The following is a 24,261-nucleotide window of genomic DNA, read 5'->3' as shown; positions in this document are numbered from 1 at the left end:
ACTAATTTAAAACTAGATAAATATGTAACATCTTAGTCAAAGCACAATAATTTCTCTACATATATATACTATATCACATTTGGCACGTAGTTCTTTTAATTTCAGGCTATGCTACCTACCTATCATGAAATATATAGTACGTAATTCGTGAAATGGTCAAATTAATACGTCTACATGTATTCTTTTTAAAATTCATGATTAATTACTAACTTATATAGTATATATAATATATATCAGTAAAACTTGATCGAATCTGATTAACTTTTCACTGAAAATTGTAGAAGTATACTTAAGTTACTAGTATAGTATTATATTATCTGTGCTTACGTCCATTTGTAGTCACATTTGGACGCTTATAGGTAGATATTTTATGATAGATCCTCATTTGAATCTTAAATAATAAAAAAATTTGGTACCTATCTGCGCGTTCAGTAAATTCTTCTTCATTATATATACCTAACAAAAATATACAATCAACAAATATAGTTACACATTTAATAGAAGTTAAATATATTTATTAATTAGTAATTCCTATCTACGGAATATCTACCAACTTGCATCTATTTTATCAAACGGATAATTTTTATCCAAAGATTAATTCATGTCTAACAATAGATAATATTACTCATTAACCTATTTACTGTATAAATAAGAAGGTCTTTTACCAATGAATCAGTAAACCTAAACTAGTCTTAACAATGCGTGCTGTTATTCTTTTAGCTCTCGTAAGCTCCGCTCTAGGTAAGTTTTATTAACTGTCTTAAATAAAATTGCTGGGGGAGAAGGAATTGTTAATAATGGGGACCGTCAGTCCCATTGCTAGCATTATACTCTGTTAGGTTTACCTCATCTTGGTTCCCTCTGAAAACCATCGTGGTTAATACCTGAATTCGTCACAATTGGTCAACTAGCCTGACTTCATCTACACCTGTTATCTCTTATAAGTGCTCTAGTAACATATACCGATAGCGCAAGCAGAATTATCATTCCATTAACATTCATAAAAAATATTAAATTGCTGAAAACTATAATGTAATACGATACTTAGAGAGAGAGAGAGAACAAAAAAGAGTTTATGAGGTTGGGTTCTAAATAATTAAAGGTTTGATATATATTTTGATTGCTGAATTGTATAGATATTTTTATCTTAAAGATACTATTTATAATTTTTACTTTGCTCATTATTATGTATTAATATCATTCTACTTCTCTAAGCCGTTTATTAAAAAAAATATAGATTCAATTTGATATTCGAAAAATTTAACATGCGGTATGGATTAAACCTCTCGCAGAAATAACAGTGGCATTCCGCTATAATTGGAAATTTACTACAAATTTTAGCGGGAAATAGAATACTGTGGAATTGCAAACCCTAAACCTAATGTGCGTAACCTAAACTTAGAGGAGGGAGAAGGAATTGTTAGTAATGGGAACTAGTAACCCCACTGCTAGCAATACACCCAGTCAGATCGACCTCCTCACGATTCACCCTAGAAACCATCGTGTTAAATTTTAAATGAATTCATCACAATGAGCTAACTGACCTGCCTTTTCATCCTCACCTATCATCATTTACTGGTGTCCCGCCAGCGCAAGCGCGATTGTCATACCATTGTCATCCATTAAAAAAATCCTAAACCTGAGCGTTTGTAAAAGTCCTCTTAAAATTAAAATAGTTTCATTCAAATTCAAATCATGTTTTTTTCAAAGAGACTTGTTTACAAGCACTTTTAAATTAACATTTTTTTTATAATCTACTGGGGGTAGATTGGGGGGTCCGGAAGGTTGTTATCTTTATTTATATATACATTAGTGCCAATAGTGCGTGTTATCAGTGGTGACTTCAAAAATCGATACATAGTGTTTTTTTTTTTTTTTATGGATGAAATTTAAATGGTAACTCCGACTGTGAATGTGATGGTTGAGGATGAAAACAGGTCAGTTAGTCCATCATGACAATTTAAACAATAATTAACCATGTTGACTTCCAGGAATAGACGCATAGAGGTCGACCTGATGGAGTATATTGATAGCAATAGCTATTAGACTCCATTACTAATAATGGATGACATTTAAAATGTGCGTTAGATGCAGATATATAGTGGCTCAGAAATGTTTCATTCATCATCCGTACTCTTTCATTCATGGCAATTTATGGAGAGGACTTATATTCAAGAATTAACTAATAATGAACGACAGTAATAGTCGTCAATAATTGATGAAAAATCCAGTTTTACATTATTTTAGCACGTCGACCATTCAATAACATCCGTATAATAAATTAGGTATCTCATGACTTAATATTTACTACTGGATCAGTTCTTAACTAACAGAGTACCTATATCACTGGTTATTTGATTATCCTCCGGTGTCCTATCTGCGAACGAACGAACGATTAACACTAGGCTCCAAACAGCGATCTATCAATTTGCCTGAAGATGCTTCGTTTAGAGGTGAAATACGTGTCACAGAACGTGCGTTGACGAAATGGCAGTCGAAGATTAATAGCTAATATAGAAGGTTTTAAAACTTCTGGTAATAATAATAGTGGTCAATCTTCGAGTGTTGACAGTCGCACACGTAGGTACTAATTGAGGCGGAATTGAACAAAATTAATCAAATAACTAGTGATATGGACTTCTGTAAAATAACACCCAATTCAGCAGAGTACCCATATGCCTAGCTATCCTGTCAAATATCTATTTGCATAAACTTAAAGCTATGGGTTCAGATGATAACTAGGTTTTACAATTTGTACATAGGGACCACTATTGAACATAAAATGAAATACGAGAATAAAAAAGGAAGTGATTGGTATGAACATGAAATCTACTAACCTATATCACGGTATTGACAGTATAAAGAACATTTACATTTATATTACCTAAGATATTTTTCCATTTTACAGCGGTGCCGCAGCGCTCTTCGCGCATTGTAGGCGGATCTCCTACCACCGTTGAACAATACCCATATATGACTAACATGCAGTATGGTTTCCTTGGATCTATATGGTTCCAATTCTGTGGAGGGTCCCTTCTCACTTCTACAGCTGTACTTTCTGCTGCTCACTGTTACGAGTATGTCATAAGATATATATATATATATATATATATATATATAATACTTATAATAATTACTATTTTTATACTACTACTAAGGTGGTAAACAAGCATACGGCCCACCTAATGGTAAACGGTTACCGTAGCCTATTAACGCCTGCAATATCAGGGACATTACGCGCGCGTTGCCGACTTTGAAGAAACCTCTTTATCCCCTTTTTTAAAAAAAACTCCGTGCTATAGAGTCTTGGAAAACTTAAATATTTAATTTCATCCTTACTTCAATAACGACGGACTATATAAACTTTTAGCCTCTATTTTATACTAATATTTCCTCCCCATTTCTTCCGTATGGGGTTGACTTTCCAAAAACGACTATGAAAGGGTCTATGAAATTTCATGCTTCTAACTTTAAAATAACGGATTTTCATACAACCGTTCATCCCTTACTGTACCGCTTTAAGGGTAAAATTTCCAAAAATACTTCATTATTGGATATTCACAGAAAATGCAATAACTGTAAAATTTCTAGTTTTTAACTTCTGTAGTTTAAGCTACGCGTGGATGAATAACTTTAGACAAACGATTTTCTATATGTAGATTTAGTCACATTCAATCTACACTATGACAAATCCTCTTAATGTATGCTAAAGAAGTATCTATCTATTATGGATCTATGTATCATATTAGTAAAATACACAAATACCACTAAAACACCACTTTCTTTTACACAGAGGAGACAGGCCTACCGATTGGAGAGTACTCGTGGGCACATCGTACGCCTCAAGCGGCGGACAAGCTATTGCTGTCTCCCAAATAATCATTCACGAAAACTACCAAAGCAGTACCATCGATTCTGACGTTGCAGTAATTAGACTGGCCTATTCAGCCATATTCTCTGAGAGTGTCGGAGTAGCGCGTATTCCTGGTGTTAATTACATTGTACCTGATGGTGCCAACGTTACTGCCATAGGATGGGGAGCCCTTGCAGTAAGTTCTATTTTATTATTATTATTTCAACCGTTAACTGTCCACTGCTGAACATTAGCCTTATCCATTAGGGGAGTTTTGTCAGTAGTTGCCACGCTTAGCAGGCGGGTTGGTAGCCGCAGTTAGGCTTTTAGAAATGTTTTAAGAGGGACACTGCTGCCCATCTCTCGCCCTCCCTTAGTCATCACTTACGACACCTACGGTAAAGGAAGGGGTGGCTCATATTATGCCGGGGTAAACACGGCAGTAAATTCAATGCCAATGCTAAATTTATTATCGTTAATAAACTATAAAGGGGAAATACTAGCAGCAGATATTAAACCTATTTGATGGAGCAAAAGTGAAGATACTTCCATAGGGCTTTGATAGGGTTTATTAATAAAATGTGCCCTGAACTTAGGAACCTTAGTCATAAATTGTCAAAATAGGAGAGTATGTACATTACAAAAAAAAAACTTATACATAGCTTGCGCTCTAATACAAGTCATTACAACAATTAGATTTTTTCTTTATACTTATATTAAGTATGAAATACAATATATTTATCTGATCGTTTACACATTATACATATGGGTATCGTAAGAGACTACTAAGGGAACTTAATAGTCGAGGGATGAGCAGCAGCATCTCTCTTAAAAAACCTCCAACGTCATGCCATGCCAACCTGCCTGCCATGGCATGGCATGGCAATTAATAGCAAAACCCTCGAATAGAGGGACGCCTATGTATACCAGTGGATAATTAACGGCTGATATTTATTTATTTATTTATATGATGATGATGATAGTTATAAATACTATATATTTTATTATTTTACTTTTGCAGCCCGGCGGTGGTGCTCCTGAACAACTTCAACACGTAGTTGTTAATGTTATAAACCAAGAAATCTGCACCGAGCGGTATGACTACCTGAGGACACAACCTGGTTTCCAAAACTGGCCTAGAATCACAGATGGCATGTTGTGTGCTGGTATACTCAACGTTGGTGGCAAAGATGCCTGTCAGGGCGACTCAGGTGGCCCGTTGGCTCACCAAGGCGACATTGTTGTTGGTGTCACGTCGTGGGGTTACAGCTGTGCGCACGATTACTACCCAGGAGTAAATGCTCGCGTATCTGTATATTCAAATTGGATCGTCGCTAATGCTAGTTAAATTATATGAAAAATAAATACATGTAAAAGTCTTTGTTTTAAAAATAACAACTTTAATTAAGAATGATACCTATTAATTGGACTTTGAATGAATGAGAAGAGTGTGAATAAATTTTGTTTAATAGTCATGCATTAATAGATAGGTAGATATATGAAAACTGCATTTCTGTACGAAAATAACCCACAAGATTCATAATTAATATAATTGTGTCTATATAACAGTGCGCCAAAGGTTGTCGGGAAGAGATTGTTTAGCGATAAAGCTGCGTTTTGTATCACTTCCCATTAAAATTTATTTGTTATTTTTATAAATGGTGCAATGAAGTATATATAAATCCAATACAATAGTTACATATGAAATTGACGTAAATAGACGTAAATATTAGGTTGTCATGTACAATAGGCAATATATTGGAGTTGAAAATTTCGCGAATTCACGGCACAATTACTGTAGGGGCCTCAATAATGATGAATATGCAAAGACAACTCTTTATTATTAAGTATTATTAAGTACCTTATCAGGTACCAGTCAAAGATGATAATAAAATCAGGTGAATTGGCCCGTTGTGATGAATGATATGACCTACTGACATGGCTACACACACCCCCCAATATGGGAAGGCCTATATTCAGCAGTGGATAGTTAATGGCTGATATGATTACGATGATGAAGTTCGGCCTAACAAGGTATATTGCCTTATGCTAACAGAACCTCGTTACTAATAAAAATTTAATATCGAATATTATTACTTTAAGGTTACACTCTTATCTCCTTATTCATAAACCTATTTTAGCTATTGAACTGTTTTGTCTCTTTCTTTTGTACTAAGTTCCTAATTTAAAAGAAATTGACAAAATATTGTAATAGCTAAAATAGGTTTATGTGAGGATTGACGTTTTAAGAAATAAAGGGGTTATACAGCAAAAGCCCTGAAATTTTTATGACTAATATTTTTAATTTCATAACTAATATTAGGTATAATTTATTGGAGGGTTTTCATTGTTGATATTTAGATTACAAAAATGCTAATGTTTCAGTTATCGGAAATTACACTTTTTCGGGTACTGGACAGTTTTTTTTTTCTTAACTACTGAAATACAAAGTACCTAAGTCATCTAACAAGAAAATCATATCATATTTGTAAGCACTCGCGTGTACCAATAGTAAAAGTGTATAGTGTATAAAGTGTATACAGCTATTATTTTAATATAGATAGGTATAGAACTATATGTTTTTTTATTGACATATTGTTCCATACCTATATTACAACAATAGCTGTATGGAATATGTGATTGTAAGAGATTCCTTTATGGTATAAGTCCACCATTGAATATTACGTTTTTTATATGTCCAATACAATATATATACAATTAAGGTTTAACAATATAATAAAATTTACAACTTCTGAAGAAAACACTTCCGACTGACAACGATCATCAAAATCGGTTTAGAATTGGCAAATATTATTTTGTAGCTAATGACCGTGGTTTTCCCTGCGTAAATCAGTATATAAAGTATACTAAGTGTTAAGTTGGGTGTATTCTTACTTAACACATATGATACTTTACATAATGCGTACCAATATTTACCTGTATACTAAATTGTAAGTATGCACAAAGTTCAATCATATTAAGTAACAAACACCCAAACATCTAAACGTTCAAAAACCATTATAAACTTTCTCATTTAGAATATTAGGTCTCATTTAGAATACGGTCAATAACGCTTTCAATATTTTTTATTCCTGAATAGATACATTATTATTAAATATTAAATATAATAATAATGTATCTATTCATATATATTAAAAATATATATATATTAAAAAACAGAAATCCTAACTTTAATAGTTAGGATTTCTGTTTGGCGACGCGGACGAAGTCATGGATAAAACCTACTTTACTACTATGAAACATGTAGTATATATATATATATATATATATATATATATATATAATAGTTTTATATACGTTCTCTACATGCTTCACTAAGAACTGCTGACATTTTCTAAACTTATTTACTTATATTAAGAAAATTACGTCAAAGAAATTTCGATGAAGCGAAAGTCGTCCTCCACATGGTCCATCCTGGAAAACATGGTAGTTAATTCCTAGTGAAATAGCCATAGTATTCTAAATTATAATCTCTTATTAATACACCACCTACCTTAGCATATTATACTAAGTCTGTGCCGCCTACGTAAACCAAAAATGCAAACGGGTAAATCCGCCTACGCTGTTAGTTCCATTTATACAAATCATTTTCATGAAAATATAAATATATGGGTACCGATATATCTAAAGTGAGGTATATATATTTTTGTTACTTATTTGTCTACATACTTAGATACTAATAGGTATAAAATATAATACCTGCAGATATTTCACGTGGGTTATGATTATTATGAAGGTGAAGTTACACTAAATGATCAAAGAGCAAGAGTTAGAACAGTATTAGAACTAGGGCGAAACAGTACACTCTGTTATGTCGCTGGTACTGCTCATGTGTAGGTATAGGCGACGGTTAGCACTTTCCATCAGGTGAGCCGTCAGCTTGTTTGCCATTCTAAGTTGTATAAAAAAAATTCAAAACGATTGAATATTTTTTCTATTATCTGTACAATAGGAAATGATCCAAGAAATTATATGACCTAATGCTTTTATAAACGTTTTCCCACCTCTCGCCATAGAACTGAAGTTCACCCACAATTTTTGGATGCGTGGCACACTACCACTATCCGTGGATTATGTTCGTTCCTATCTCTTGCATCTGTTTTATGGTATAAGCTCAGCTTGTATGCCATTCTAAGTTGTATAAAAGAAGCTCTCTTTTTCAGTTTTCCTCTTACAACATAACATGAGATATTTAAAAAAAGTACCTATAAATGTTTAAAAGGCCGACAATGTACAAACAACTCTCGTGTTGCTGGTGTTCATTCGGTGTGATAGCTGCATTCCATTAGGTGGACCGTCTGCTTGTTTGCCGCCCTGACAATAAAAAAGAGCTAAATTAGAACACAGGATAATATAAATCTCGACTAAAAGAACAAGGGTGTTTCAACTTAAAACCGCTTCGGCCGTCTGTAAACATAGAATGCTCTTCTATTCTTGTTCTGCACAGCGTTCATTCAACTGTTCATATTGTTTTGTTGTATAATCAAGTCAATATCAAGTTAATGCTCGAACATATAAAAAATTATCACCACAGGTACCTAAATTATATTGAATTACTAATGTTATCCCGAATGGGTGCGTTCAAGTGTTTCGCAAACTTGTTCTTTCAGTGAACACAAGCGAACATTCATAGAATGTTTTACTAAAATAATTGGGAATACAAACGTTTTTAGCACATTTACACCACATAGCAGTCGGAGGAGTAGGGCAGGATAAGCGTTCTCTTGTTTGTTGTAATTCCACCTTTAAGTAAATACGTGCACCTAATTTATCAAATGGATTTTTTTTTATCCAAAGATTAATTCATTTAATGCAATGTCTATAGATAACAATATCATTAACATCTTTAATTTACTATATAAATTTGAGGATCTTCTACTCATTAATCAGTTGACCTAGAGTTGTCTTAACAATGCGTGCTGTTATTCTTCTAGCTCTCATAGGCGCCGCTCTGGGTGAGTCCTTATACCGATCTGTCCCACTTTAGCTATCTCATGTAAGTCCACGAGGAACGGATTGTTAGTAATGAGGACTAGTGACCCCTTTACTAGCAATATAACCTACCCTGTCTGGTCACCTTCCACGCAGTCCCCCTGGAAACCATCATGGTTAATTTCGGGTGAATTTGTCACGATAGACTGACTGACCTGTCTCCATCCTCACCTATCATCCCTCGCTGGTGCCTCACCAGCGCATATCGATGGCGCGGACGGAGTTACCATTCCATTTTCATTGATTAAAAAAAAACCTATTGTAAGTTCATATATTTATCTAATATAATATACAAAGTATAATATCCAAGCTTCTTCTTAGAGGTTCTTAGATAATTACACCGTTTATACGCGAATACACGACGCTACCTAATACCTAGTGTACTCGGAGTAAAGGTACGATCCTACTACTTCTCACAACTCCAGATACAAAGGTACGCGATTTTTATACGTACCTGCTTATTGCATAAAAATAATAACAGATGCTTTACTAGAGGGAGAGTTTGTACAAAAGTCGTTTGCTTGGGTACCTTTAACCCATTCATGTTTCTACCGTGAAGCAGTTGTGTTTACATGGGTGTGTTTAAAAGGTAGGATATGGCAGCGAATTTTCAGGGTACAGAGGAATAACACCTTAGCCCTCAGGAATGGCAACGCATGGAAGATATCATGGGCCAAACAGTATGCTCTGTTATGTCCATGGTACTGGTCATATCTATATGTGATGGTTACCAACTTGTTTGTTATTCTAAGTTTGCATAAAAAAAACAGGAATTTAAAACTAGTTGTGCTACAAGTTTCAGCAATACTCATTTAATAATTACTTCCTTCCACTTCACAGCGGTGCCGCAGCGTTTGTCGCGCATCGTGGGTGGTACTCCTACCACCGTTGAACAGTACCCATACATGAGCAACATGCAATACCTTCTCTATGGGTCTTTATGGTACCAATTTTGTGGAGGATCCCTTCTTACTTCTACGGCTGTACTTTCTGCTGCTCACTGCTACGAGTATGTACTAGCTTATTAAATAAGTAATAATTACGTAATCTAACCTATTTGCTCTAGTACCTGCCTTCCTTTGTAATTCTCATAACATAAATTTAAAAAAATGCAAAAATCAGCCTAAAATCAAATATGTGACGAAAATGGTCAATCAGTTATGTGTCTATACATTCACATTTATTGCCTAAATACCTACATACCTCAAAACTAAAATATCATTTTCTTGCACACAGAGGTGACAGGCCTACCGACTGGAGAGTACTCGTGGGCACATCGTATGCCTCAAGTGGCGGACAAGCTATTGCTGTCTCCCAAATAATCATTCACAATGCCTACCAAAGCAGTACCGCCGATGCTGACGTTGCAATCATCCGACTGGCCAATTCGGCCATATTCTCTGATAGCGTTGGGGTAGCACGCATTCCTGGTGTTAACTACATTGTACCCGACGGTGCCGTCGTCACTGCCATAGGATGGGGATCCCTTACAGTAAGTTCAACTGTTTTCTTACTAGATGTTATAAATAGAAAAATATACTTTGTTCTTTTTGTCGTATAAATTAACTAGAGAAATTAAAAATAAATACCATCTATTTGTCTATGACTTCCATATGAAAATAGATAAACAGATTTCCACAAAAAAAGTAGATTTCAAGTTAAAAACTGGAGAAAGTTTCATTAAAATCGATCGTGGGATCATAAAAATAATTTGACTCCTACAACCTATATAAAATTTCTTAGAATGTGAAGATTTTGTACCTACCTATAGTTAGTTATATAGTTACGTTAATGAAAAATTTACTTATTTATATACGTATAGAAGATATAAAGAGAATAGATATATGGGTATAATATTAATGGGAACTCTAGTTCCTTTTATTAATAATATAGAGTATCTATATTTATTCAGTCAATCTTCACGTGATCCCCTCGATATATATGTAGAACAAAATCGAAATCGTTAGCCGTACATAAAACTATAAATCTACATCTGATGCTACACTCGTAGAATAATGCATAAAGTAGTAGTAATAATTAAGGCGAAAATTTTGTTTTAAATATTCAAAAATCTGAATTTAAAATAGTGAATTCAATAAATTGGTTCTCATATTTAACGCAGCTGAATGAGCTAGATATTTCTTTGATCAGAATATTCAATTTCACTAGTTAGTATAACCACGAATAGAAAACTTTTAAAAGGACTTCAATTTCATTTGCATGTTTTTAACTTTTATCGACTATGCATTACCATCAGCAATATTGATTTCTCCCACAGCCAAACTGCCAACGGTCAAATTTCGATGTACGTATTTATCTGCTCACAGTCTTTTGCCCCCAGATAGTTATATCCAGTTATAGTTATTTATTCTAAAATTGCATTGAACTATGGTAAATTGAACTCACATACTTTTGCAGCCCGGCGGTAGTTATCCTGAACAACTTCAACATGTAAACATTAATGTTATCAACCAAGAAATTTGTACCGAGCGCTATGACTATCTAAGGAGTCAACCTGGTTTCCAACATTGGCCTAGAATCACAGACGGCATGTTGTGTGCTGGTATACTCAACGTTGGTGGCAAAGATGCCTGTCAGGGCGACTCAGGTGGCCCACTTGCCCACGATGGCGACATAGTCGTGGGTATCACATCATGGGGTTACGGTTGTGCGCACGACTACTACCCCGGGGTTAATACTCGCGTATCTGTATATTCCGATTGGATCGTTGCTAATGCTAGTTAAAATATGTTTACTATCAATAAGTCATTATATTTACAAATAAAAGTATCAAATATGATATTATTTTATTATTATTATCCATTTGTCTTCACGCAGTCTGTAAGCTAGGCAGAGAGAATGGAATACCAAAGATCTTAAATGATACGTCCTATAAGGACAATACATATCTTACTTCGTTCATTTCATAATTAGTTTTATAGTCTGAATTTGTCTCATACATACATGAATACACACAAAATCCTAAGACGTGTTCTTGACTTTCCCCTCAAATAAAATATGATTTCATCGTACTTATCAACATTTTAAAAACCTCTACACATTAAAGCTAATTATGAGTTTATATTAGAAAAAAAAATTGTAAAACACTCATACAAGTCATCAATAACGTTTCCAGAAAATGATTATATAGGTAAGTATCTCGCAAACAGTTTACAATAGTCGATATTTGCTGATGTCTATAGTAATTTTTTTATTTTTATATTACCTAAAAGCAATTGTATTAAGGATTAAGAATAAATTAGTCTTTTAGTGTATCTATTATTACATTACCTTTTATTATCTATGTTTGCATCAGACCACAGAGTAAGTAATCTCATCTTAAGGGTCAGCACTATCCTAAATTAATGAAACTCAAAAATGAAACTATGCCACTACGTACGATATATGAACAAAATAATATAAATTAATATTAATTATTTATGTTTTGGAACTTTTAATAATATTGAAGTGAGCTGTATTTAGAGCCCACCTTGAAAACGTCCGGAACCACCCCTCCTCCTCTCGCCCCTGGCCGAGAATGCAAGTACGGCATCGTAACAATATATTTAAGAATACAGATGCGCCTTTTATAAAAACCAGACCAGCTCTCACTAGAAATTTATTGTAAATATGCCAAAGACGTGAATAAATACCATAAAGACCTAGATACTTTAAAATATTATAAAATTTAATAAATAGTATACAAATTTCTATGTCCATACAAACTACACATAAATTCGTTATTTATTTATTTATTCATTAGTACATGTATGTGTACAAGATGGATTTAATGCTAAAAGCATTCTCTCCCAGACAATCTTAGGAAAGTGCTAAAATACTCGAATGCGGTACTAATAATAATCAATATATACATACTAAAATTTACATAAATAAATGAATGAATATATATAAATACCAAATAAACTTAGATACTGTACAAACTATTTATTTTAATTATTGTTTTTGTCAATGTGACGCGGACCCGATAAACGCCGTTAAAAGTGTCAATTCATCAACTGTCAATGTCTGTCGCCAAATATTATGATCTGACTGCTCCGAATTCTACCGAAAAATAATATAAAGATAATTTATAACTATCTTATTGTCTAAATTAAATATTATAGTAATTTCTGTTTTGATAAATTCCCATTGAATGAAAAATTAAATATCTATCATAAAAAAATATTTATGTATCCTTACTAGATTTCAATAAGTCAGTAAATCTAAATAGTATTGAGTACATAAAAACCAATCACCAAAAATATATAATGAACAATAGTAAGTACTTATCTATATTATTTCTACATAAATTGTTATGGATGTATAGTTTCTTTTTCTCTATTTTAAACTATCATTCATGAAATCTTTATACAGTTACAGGTCATTCCCGTATGTATATTCTTACATTAGACCATAATATCAGCCAGGATTCATTGGAGCACAAAGTCTTACCTATACATGTACTGGTATGTATTCTAATATTATCATATTAAAAATCTGAATTTCAATTGTAGAATTCATTACTTTGTACAATTTCTTTTTTACAAGGATACCTTAAAAACATCTATAGCAAACATTACCTTTTTCATGTTTAATTATATTTTATCTGTTTATTTAAACAGTGAATTAAAAAATGATCCAGTTGATATTAAATAATAAAGTTTTGAGAGTATTTTAAAAGAGTATCACTATGATAAATATTTAATTTAGCAGTATTTATGAAAAAAATAATTATTTAATTAATTATAATATTTTAGTGCTTTAAATATTTTTAGAATCTAGACAATGATCACTGTTTGCTGGCATTAGAAGCGGATCATACAGAAACAGATAACAATACCCCTTTACAAATGCTAGTTGGTAAGGACATTTTATATATATATATATATATTTTTTCTTATTAGAAACTGTTTATCACAACACATAATTTAAGATTAATATGAAGAATAAATTATATAACATAATGTATTTGAAAAATATAATTCACAAATTCATCATCAAGCACTGCTGAACATAGGTAATTCTTATCATATTTAATAATATTAATTTCTTTTTAGATCCAACATTAAGGAATAATTTATTAAACTGTATTGATAACAACACACTTAACCAACTACTTGAAAATACTCATGCTAATATAACTCAAGAATCTGTAATTACAAGATTCAGAAATCAAGCTACAGAATCCAGTAAAGAATCTAAGAATAAGTCGGTAGAATCGCATCACACTGAAAAAATAAATACTGTCTCTGAAGAAGGAACTGTTGAAAGTGCCCATCAACATATTAGCAATAAAATATTTTATGATTATGGTATGTTTAAAATTTTATTGAAAGTAGGGTATTCTATAACAGCAACTATCACCTTCCAACATGGGGATATCAGCATGTGTGCCATTCTAAGTGTCATGTAAATTATTTCTTATTATTAACAATTATTAAGAGAAACAACAATAAAACAATAATCATTTAATGAAGTAATTACGTCTGGCAGGCATTTTTATCAAAAAAAATTGTTTATGTGAATACTTAATACTTCTGGTGTGTCTGCAGTGCACATTCCGGACCGCACGGCGCCGGCTCGAGCAGAAGCGGTGTTGCCGACAGCACTGCAGTTGCGGCGCGATGGCCGCGTGGTATCGAGACGCCGCCTTCCCGCATGTACTCGCTTTGGCCCTCTGCGAGGTAAGCATATTTGTTGCCTGCCATGTCGTGTCCCATCCCTCTTATTTTTATATAGTTACATAAACCTCTTGCAGTTGCAAGAGGTTTTTTTTTACATAGTGTAGGTATATTAATATTTTCTTGACACAAGGAACTTATTTATTTATTTATTTAATATATGTTTTCCTGCATACACTTTTAATATATATATTAGGTTATGATAAAAATTGTAAAATATTTTTGTTTGAGCTTTGTTGTCAGCACCATTCTGAATTTTACTTTTTTGCTCACTAAGTAAATTTCTAAGTGAATTTATAACTGAGTAACAGTTTTCTAACTATGAAAAAATGTAACAAGCCACATTTTCGAAATAATACAATAACAAAATTCATTAGTGCATTCACTAGTACACAAAGCCCTTAAAATTCTTTGGTAACTTAAATTCAAATTTAAAATCATCTAATTCCAGACAACAAGGTTTATTTTGTTAATAGTAGACTTAAAATTACGTCAGTAAAAAATGTTACGTTACGTTAGTAAAATATCTAATATTCAGTCAGGACGGTAACTAAGACATGGTTATTTTGTGTTAGTTATCATTCTGACGAAATGTCCTATCACAGGTGCATGAACATCCTCAGCTATCATTTTAAGCATAGTATTGTCACCATTATATGTTAAGTTTTACAAATTTTTTTATGTGTTTTTGGCTTTTCTCTTTAAAGGGGTGAATTACAAAGTAAGCAGTGCTGTAACACTTGAATTAAAAATTAAAGCGGCTGATTTGAAAGCACCTATATTTCTTATGAAGAACAAAGATGACATAACGCATATTGATGTATCAGATAAAGGTAAGTTACATTATTATTAAATATAGGTTACATTTTTTTATGTTTCTTTCCTTGTTTTTGAAGAAAGAAAAATATTTCATGATTTTTTATGATAATATTTGAACTTGAAATGGCTAGAAAGCTCCTAATAGTAACTGGTAACTATTGTCTTGAAATATTACAGATCTCTGTAATACAGTACGTAAATACTGCTGAACATAAGCCTCCCCCTTGGAAGGTTTTGCCAGTAGTCGTCACGCCTGGCAAGCAGATTGACAACCGAAATTAGTCTTTGGAGATGTTTTAAGAGGGACACTGCTGCCCGTTCTTCGTCTATTCTTTGTCTCCTCTTACGACACCCACGGAAAAGGAAGGGGTGGCCTATTCTAAGCTGGGATCACACTTTGTTGTATTTTTATTTTTTATTACTAACGACTAGTCTCGGCTTTGCGTGGGTGTAAATTAGTATGTACAGACCTTTTGTAAAAGCTAAATGACATTAAAATTCATATTAAAGTCCGTTACGGAATTTAAAAGAAAAGTCATTTTGCAAACATCACTATTATAAATATTACTTACAATATCTATGTTCAGTTACTGATTTTTATTTCCAGACAAATCAAATTGGTTAAGTTTATTACCGCTAGGCGATCAAAGTAAAGCGAATGTATGGTTATATCAAGATGATAATGAGTTGTATGCTATAACTGCATTGCCATTAGCGGCGCGAACAATTCTTTATCTGGGATACAGCAAGCAGTATATAGAGGATCATGATTTGCCTCCAAACCAACCAGTATTAGATCTTACTGAAGGTATGTTATAAATATTTTTTTTAATTTACTCTTCATTCGAAAACTTTAAAATGAGTAATTGCAAAGTTACAGGACCGATTTGGATCTTCACTTATCACCATTTTATGTGTAATGCTCAAGGATCAGAGGGATTTCCTCCCGCGAACACTTACGTTGTGGAATGATCTTCCTGTCGAAGTTTTCCCTAAAGAAACAGTATGGGATTTTTCAAAAAGGTTTCTTAAAGGTCGGCACCGCGCGCGTGACATGCCTGGTGTTACTGGCATTCATAGGGCACGGTAACCACATTTACCATCAAACGGGTCGTATGCTTGTTTTTCACATAGTAGTATAAAAAAGGAATTGTAGAAATTTACAGTGTAATATTTAATTAAACAAGTTTAATTTCTTAGTTGTATACATAAATTACGTATTGAGTAAAGAAGCATCTGTTTCAAACAAACATTGTATGCATTATTTAAAAAAAAATATGGCAGTGACTTTGCTATCGACTATTGTACACTAGCTTTTTTACCCACGACTTCGTCTGGATATGTTGATTGACTGGAATAAATTGTAGTCTATTTCTCCACCATCTCCAAATGTACGTGTACTGTATACCGAATTTCACAGCAATTTCTGGAGCTGTTTTAATGTAACCTATTCCCTAAAACTAGTGTTAGTATTGGTACATAGAGTATTAAAACTATTTATTTTTAAAAAATATTTTTGTTTTGCTAAAAACAAAAATAATTAAAATTCCCGAAAAATAGACATATATATATATATACATATATATATATATATATATATATATATATATATATATATATATATATATATATATATATATATATATATATATATATATATATATATATAATGACAAGAGATACCAATCAATTCCACATTAAATTATAACTGGCCTTACCATGCGGCTTCGTTCACGTGTATCAGTAAAAGGTATCATATGGTCTAAGGATAAGTTATGATTTGTGTACAAAGTTTTAAAATTTCTATATTTTTTTTTTTGCGTAAAAGGAAAACAAACATCCATCCACAAATCCAATCTCAAAAACTTTCGCATTTATAATAGTAGTAGGATATTTTTAATCAATGACGATGAAATGGAACACCTGCCTGTGCTAACGGATTTTTTATGCTACTTAGAATGGCAAACAAGCTAACGGCCTGATAGTAAATGGTAACCGTCGCCTATAGACATGAGCAGTACCATGGACATAACATAATACTGTTTCGCCCATGATACTCCTCATGCATTGTCATTCCTGAGGACTCGGGTGTTATTCCTCTGTACCCTTAAATTCACTGCCATATTCCACCCTTCAAACAGAAACATAGCCATGCAAACACAACTGCTTCACGGTAGAAACACGAATGAGACAGAGGTGCCCAAGCAAACAAATTTTGTATAAAGTCTCCCTTTGGTAATGCTAAGGGTTAAGTAGTGATAACCACGGAAACCCGTAACGGTATCCCGTCAATATTACTAACAATGGGAACTAGGATTATAGCGACTTTAAATTCGCTATAATTTCACCGCTAGCGACTTTAATCACAAACCAATTTGATGGCATAATTAAAATCTACCATCTAATCTTTACTGTTTATTTATATTTAATATTTGCGTTTGTAGCGTTATTAAAAGAATCAAGAAATTGGTGGTGTTGCGAGTGCCACGAAGCACAGCCATCGGCGGCTCTACTTGAGCAACACGAGGAAATCTGCCGTAAGGTAAGAACTTTCTATATAAACAATCTAGTTAAAAAAAAATAGCATAATAATATTAATAATTTTATAAATGTAGTAAATTCTAAATATTTACCGTATCTAACCTTACCTTTCTATGCTATACATATCGATCACTTATATAGGACCTGGCCTGAAGTCTTGATCTGCATGAGTACATCTGTTCCACCCATTTTTCTGCTCTGAATCGGCTATGGTTGCATGGCTTTGTTTAAGTTTGAAAGGTGAAGCATGATAATGAAATTACAGGGTACTGAAGCATAACACCATAGTCTGGAGGAGATTGTTAATAATGAAGACTCCACTATTAGTAACTCTAGACACTATTAGTAATAGTGGGGTCTAAAAGCTCCATTCCTACCAATATAACCTATCAGGTCGACCCCCACGCGGTTTTCCATGGAAATCATCGTTGTTAATTTTTGTGAAATTCGTCACTATAGGCTAACTAACCTGCTTTCAACCTTCCTTATCATCTCTTACTAGTGCCTCGCCAGCGTATCCCGATAGCGTAGGCGGGGTTTTTTTTTAAATGGATGAAAATGGATTGGTAACCTCGCCCGCGCTATCGGTATACACCGACAAGTCACCAGTGCAAGATGATAGATGAGAATGAATGCAGGTCAGTTGACCTGTAATGAATTCTACAAGAATTAACCATAATGGTTTTAAGGGGGAACCGCGTGGAGGTCGACCTGGAAGGGTATATTGATAGCAATGGTGCTATTAGACTCCATTACTAACAATCCCTTTTCCCCCCGCGCAGGCGAGGTTACCCTTCCATTCTCACCTATTAAAGAATATAGTGTAATATTCAGGTACCCCTCATGCGTTGCCATTCCTGAATACTATGGTGTTTTTTTTTAATAGGTGATATCTGATATCCTTGGTACTACATATTTATGTCTATAGGCGACGGCGATGCTTGCCACCTTTCATCAAGTCGGCCGTCAGTTGTTATTGTTTCTTCATATATAAAATTTAGTAAAACTATTTGAAAAAAAATTTATTTATGAAATGCTTTTTTTAAACAAAGAAATAAACTTGCAATTTTAGCTCACATGGTATTAAGTATTTTCTTAGATTTTATTAAAATAAAACGAAAACTTTTACAGCAAAAAATGTCTAGATCACGTCGGAGGCGCTATCGATGTCGACATTGCACGAAAACATTTTCCAGATTATTTACGTAAGTTCTAGCAATTGAGTTTAAGAAAAAATCTTATACTTATATTTTGAGTACGCTCACTTTGTAGAAGAATGATAGTTTAGTTACAAATGCATCAGACATATTAATAGTGATATACGCGATTCTCTATCTCCGATTTGATGCTTCGACTGACTGTTTCATTCGCCATAAACAAAATGTCCACTTTCTAGATCAGTGTTTTTTAACATGTTGGTCGCGACCTCCTGGCGGGTCGCAAAGCCTCTATAGAGGGATCGCGAAACCTGCCTCAGTAAAAAAAAAAAACAAAATTATAAAAATAGATACTATTAAATTTAATGCTGTATTTATCCAAGACCTGATTATGCAAATGCATAAAAATATTGTATGGATTGAAGTATTCAGTCCCTATAACATCTTTTTACGATTATAAAATTCTTGAATAAGAAGCAAAGGGTCGGGGGTCGCGAAATATTTTTTTTTTATACTAGGGGAGGTCGTGTCATGAAAAAAAGTTGAAAAACACTAGTCTAGATGAATTAAAATTCAGTAAGTAAATATAACATTTTATAAATAATTTTTATTTATTGGATATAAAATAATACCTAAATGTCGAAAAATTGGAATTTAAATCTGCTCACTTTCGAATTTCTTAGGACAACTAACTTACTGTGTAAAATTCGAGATTTATCCCGTTATTGACTAGTCTATTTATTGAACTTTAAAACACATATAGTGTAAAAGTCCGTTAAACATCAGACTAGTTAAAACTAAATAAAAAGTATTAATATAATGCATCACCACTCATATTTATCCCCAGCATGTTGTAAGAACAACTAAGGGAACAAAACACTTGCACCAGTTCTTTGTACAAAAGTATTACAGGAAAAGGAAGGAAACTGATATAAAATCCTATAACAAGCCGTTTGACCAGCATGATAACCTATTACTAGGCTATCTATCGTCCTTTTATCTAGAGAACTGTCTATGCACATTGCCCATTATTGTGCCGTAATGACACATCTATAAACCTACATATGATTAAAGTTCTACAAAAATTGAATAATAATACTTTTTTATTTACAGTTTAAGGCGACATATAATGCGACATTGTCGTAAAAAATTAAATAAATCGTGAGTATTTATTACGATGTATAAAGTTGGATTTAGGATAAGCGAGCAATTGAATGACTTTTTATTTAAACTAACATTTGTTTTGCATTATTTAATTATTGAACTGCAAACATTTATATATTTTGATTTTTTTTAAAGTTTTGTATTTATATACATAACATATATAGTGCTAAAATGATACTTTAAATAAAAAATATATATATAAATTATTAGTAGCTATATAATTAGTAACTAAATAATAAATATATACATATAGATACACACACAAATATAAATAAGTAACTTAACTGTCCATTGCATTGTAAGATCTTTTTGTTTGAGCTATAAAGGCAAGAATGGTCTGCGCCATTCTGACATTTGAGAGGCAATTCCAAAGTATAGCAGCTTGCACTGTAAAAGTTTTGGTATTCAGGAAATTATTAGCAGAATGTAACTGATTACTTGTATTCTATAATTTGATATTATTTCCAGGGACCTTGCGAACAAATCAGATACTACGCCAAATGTTGAATCAAACGTTAGATTATCCGTCGAGGACAAAATGCCTTCAGATGAAAGCTTCCAGAACTATACAAATGGACTAGACTTTTCCACTAACTTGTTTGACACTGACAGAATTCCTAATCTGGAATCGGGTAGCTCTCGGTCGGAAGCCGATTATCCTTATGATATTGAATATAAAGACGATAATAGTTTAAGTAATTATTTGGGGTTATCAAAAGTTACGAAACCTAAAACTAACACATGCCAGGTACTATTTTTATATTTAAATGATGATTTCTTTTATAGAGAAGTCTTGTAATTACTGTACAATATGTTCTTTATTTGTTTCAGAATAATAAAACTCGTGAATCTTTTAAGATATCTTGTCCATATTGCCATACAGAAATAGCAAAGGATACGAAAACACAGCACTTGAAGTATATCGAAATATTTTTCCAATTGTTAATATATACCCCCTTATTCACAAAAACTAAAATCTACAAATCTACATTATGTAATTAAAATTGGGAATTCAGTGTAAAAGAAAGAGACAAAATTGTTCAATAGCTAAAATAGGATTATGAGAGGTTTGACACTTTTATGAATAAGGGGGTAAGTCTGGTTTTGTTAACAATAAGAGGCTTACTTAATTTTTTTTTTTTTTTGTAGTTTCTATAAGACGGGCAATATTTATTTGTCCCGATCAATTCATTAAAATTCAACACTATTTATAAATAATTCTAATAATTGTCTAATGATACCTACTCTAATATTAAATAATACACTATACACAATAAGGTGCATGAAAATAATAAAACATATTCACAAATCATTTTATACTATAGGCACAGATAATATAATACTATACTAGTAGATATTTTGCATTACAGACAGTGTCCGGCTCTAAGATTTGAATGTGAATGCGGGACCATATTCTATTGTAAAAAAAAATTAGCGCAACACGTATTCGCAGACCACCCAACCAAAGGACTTAAACAGCCCACTCAGGTATTATCGTATTTTTTTTTTATTTTCTTTTAATATTACTATTATTATATTAGTAATCATTTATGAGAGTAATTTTTTTTAGACCGAAACTGACTCAAATGATGATTCGACCTACAAATGTGAAGAATGCTTACACGTCTTTAAGGTAAATAGTATTTCATGCCCATCACATTTGGAACATAATCATTGATTTAGTTATATCCATTGGTAGATTTAACGTGATATATAAGTATTAAGATTTTTCCAAAAAGAAGCAATAGACTTGTTGCTCAAGAGTCGTGAGTTCATATTTTATTCCAGCGACATGTGATTGCTGTTTCCTTGTTAAGAGTTGTATCATAAAATACATATTTGTCGGCATGATATGTTTCAATTGTATGCTGTAAAAAATAAAATCTTATTTTAGATAGACCAATATTCTTAAATAATTATTGTAGCGTCGCGGCATGCTAGTGAACCATCTGTGGCGCGAGCATCGCGAGGCTGCAGCGGCAGCAGCAGCTGCTTTGCCGCTTGCGAGGCGCGAGCGTTGCTTCATGTGCGGCGCTTGCCCCAAGCTGTACCGCGCGCGTGCCAAGCGTGACGCTCACTTACGTACCCATCACCCAAGTAAATTCATAACCTAACATCCCTCTGCTGATATCTGCAGATATATCTTTAGGTAATTGACAAGTTTGTCTAACAATAACTGGTCACCGCTGGGATAAGAGATTCTTAGTAACGGATCTAACAATATCATCACTAGTAATATGTCCTATCAAGTCGATTTCTACACGGTTTCTCCTGGACACAATCGTATTTAATTTTTGTTGAATTCGTCACGACTGACTAACTGATCTGCTTTCATCATTTCTTAAAAAACTGGTTACTAGTACTATTAATTCGAGTTATTTTTTTTTTAATTGCTTGGCAAATAAAATAAATTAGTTATGTTTGAGCATTCCTTCCAATGACGCGGTGCGTTTGTCTATGGAAGATTGATGGATAGATTTCCAATTTTACGTGCCGCTTACAAATCTGATTTCCCCTTGTAAAACTGTAGGAATATGTAAATGCAATTGATTGTATAGAATATTGTTTCTATTTAAAAGGAAAGTGAACAAAAATTTTCTACAAACTATAGAAAACCTATCAATTCTCAAGGCAGGTTATTTTGATATAGGTAGAGAGAACCGAGTGCCAGATGTGTATATTTTTACACAAGTCGCTTGTTACATCCATTTTTATAATTATCTAATTCTGGATACCAGTTGCGAAGATTTGACAGTGTACGATCTATTTGATCGCGATAGGTCAGTTTAAACCTTCCACAGTCCTTGCGCTCTTCGTCTTTCGTATTTTATATCTTTGGGTCTGTAAAATTATATGTCTTATATGTAATTTAGATGCAGTAATAGATCGTGCTCAGTCGATAATAGGAGGTAAGCGGCAGTATGAGCCAGCCGCTTGTACTGCATGCCCGCGTCAGTATGCTACGCGCGCCAAACTACTGCAACACTGTCGCGCACGTCACCCACAATTGGTAATTATCAATATCCTTTTATTCTACACCATTGAATCCTAGATTATATACATCTAAATGGAGCATTAGGTATTTTTAATGGCCAGCCAACTGTTAATTGACACGTTACATACTAACCTTCTAGGTACTTAATGTTCCAATTTTCAATCTCTTCTCGTCTTTGTAATATATCACCGTTGTTGTTATCATCCAACGGATTATTAAATTTTGTTTATCATCCCTGTATTAATAGTTGGATGTTGGGGGAAGAGATTGTTATTAGCGAGATCTAGCCACGAAATCACTAGAAGTCTACCGTCAGGTCATTCTCCACGTGGCCCCCTCGCGTATTATTGTATTTAATAGGCCAACTGATCTGCTTTCATCATCACGAATTGACCTTTACTAGTGCCCTAGCAGCATATGCTGGAAGCGCAAACGAAGTTATCATTCCATTTTCATCCATTAAAAAAATAGATAAATATTTTAAATTGATATTCCAGTGTCAACCAGAACTGAACTCCTGGCTATCGAATTCTGTGAGGCTGATAACTACTACGCCATTGGGCAAATAATTACTTCTAACTTCATTTCAGATTCCACCGACCACCAAAAAGAAACCATCGAAAAACACGAAAACAATTATACAGGTGTGTTAATTTAATAAACATCATGCATATATTACATTGAAAATAATGTGAGTAACTGTACAATTTTAAAGTGTATTTTTACCAAAATGTTATTTTTACTGCAGACAAAATATCTATTTATATCTACATATAATATAGATCTATGTAATGCAATAAATATTAGACCCAAGTTTTTATCTTTCATTTAATTATTTTTATATTATACATGTATATTGTCCATTATACAGCCTTCCAATGAACAAAATACATAACTATGCAATGGGCTCGATTCTTAAGCGCCATTTCTCTAAACTTATTTCTTAACCTAATGTTTTAATTTAGTAGTTTTGTAAAGTTACTGTAATGGACCATCATATACTAAAATTATATTTTAATAATTTTTACTAATTAGAAA

General features: G+C 33.0%; 2 protein-coding genes across 4 annotated transcripts; both read left to right on the top strand.

Annotated features, from left to right (window-relative positions):
- Nucleotides 1–599: 599 nt before the first annotated feature.
- Nucleotides 600–11,658, top strand: LOC113512644 (transmembrane protease serine 9-like). The gene is made up of 8 exons (XM_052900229.1): nt 600–741; nt 2,909–3,077; nt 3,794–4,049; nt 4,875–5,192; nt 8,769–8,829; nt 9,707–9,875; nt 10,103–10,358; nt 11,285–11,658. Exons 1-8 carry the CDS (start codon nt 699–701, stop codon nt 11,609–11,611), a joined length of 1,599 nt encoding a protein of 532 aa, XP_052756189.1. The 5' UTR covers nt 600–698; the 3' UTR covers nt 11,612–11,658.
- A 1,216-nt stretch (nt 11,659–12,874) lies between these two features.
- On the top strand, nt 12,875–24,036 carry LOC113512459 (PR domain zinc finger protein 10-like). Of its 3 annotated transcripts, XM_052900185.1 has the most exons (17): nt 12,876–13,144; nt 13,241–13,332; nt 13,642–13,726; nt 13,924–14,178; nt 14,419–14,550; nt 15,255–15,380; nt 15,974–16,174; nt 17,811–17,908; nt 19,039–19,112; nt 20,178–20,225; nt 20,697–20,976; nt 21,060–21,145; nt 21,599–21,716; nt 21,799–21,861; nt 22,154–22,325; nt 23,102–23,238; nt 23,814–24,036. In XM_052900185.1, exons 1-17 carry the CDS (start codon nt 13,135–13,137, stop codon nt 23,874–23,876), a joined length of 2,040 nt encoding a protein of 679 aa, XP_052756145.1. In that variant the 5' UTR covers nt 12,876–13,134; the 3' UTR covers nt 23,877–24,036. The 3 variants fall into 3 exon arrangements, with proteins under 3 accessions (XP_052756147.1, XP_052756145.1, XP_052756146.1); XM_052900187.1 differs by lacking the exon at nt 23,814–24,036 and having other exon boundaries at nt 12,875–13,144; nt 22,154–22,377; nt 23,102–23,209; XM_052900186.1 differs by lacking the exon at nt 12,876–13,144 and having other exon boundaries at nt 13,624–13,726.
- Nucleotides 24,037–24,261: the final 225 nt, after the last annotated feature.

This window comes from Galleria mellonella, unplaced genomic scaffold (genome assembly GCF_026898425.1).
Source record: "Galleria mellonella isolate WM207_F2 unplaced genomic scaffold, CSIRO_AGI_GalMel_v1 utg64, whole genome shotgun sequence".
NCBI classification, from domain to species: domain Eukaryota; kingdom Metazoa; phylum Arthropoda; class Insecta; order Lepidoptera; family Pyralidae; genus Galleria; species Galleria mellonella.
The sequence above is the reverse complement of the archived record's forward strand: the minus strand, read 5'-3'. Positions and strand labels throughout refer to the sequence as shown.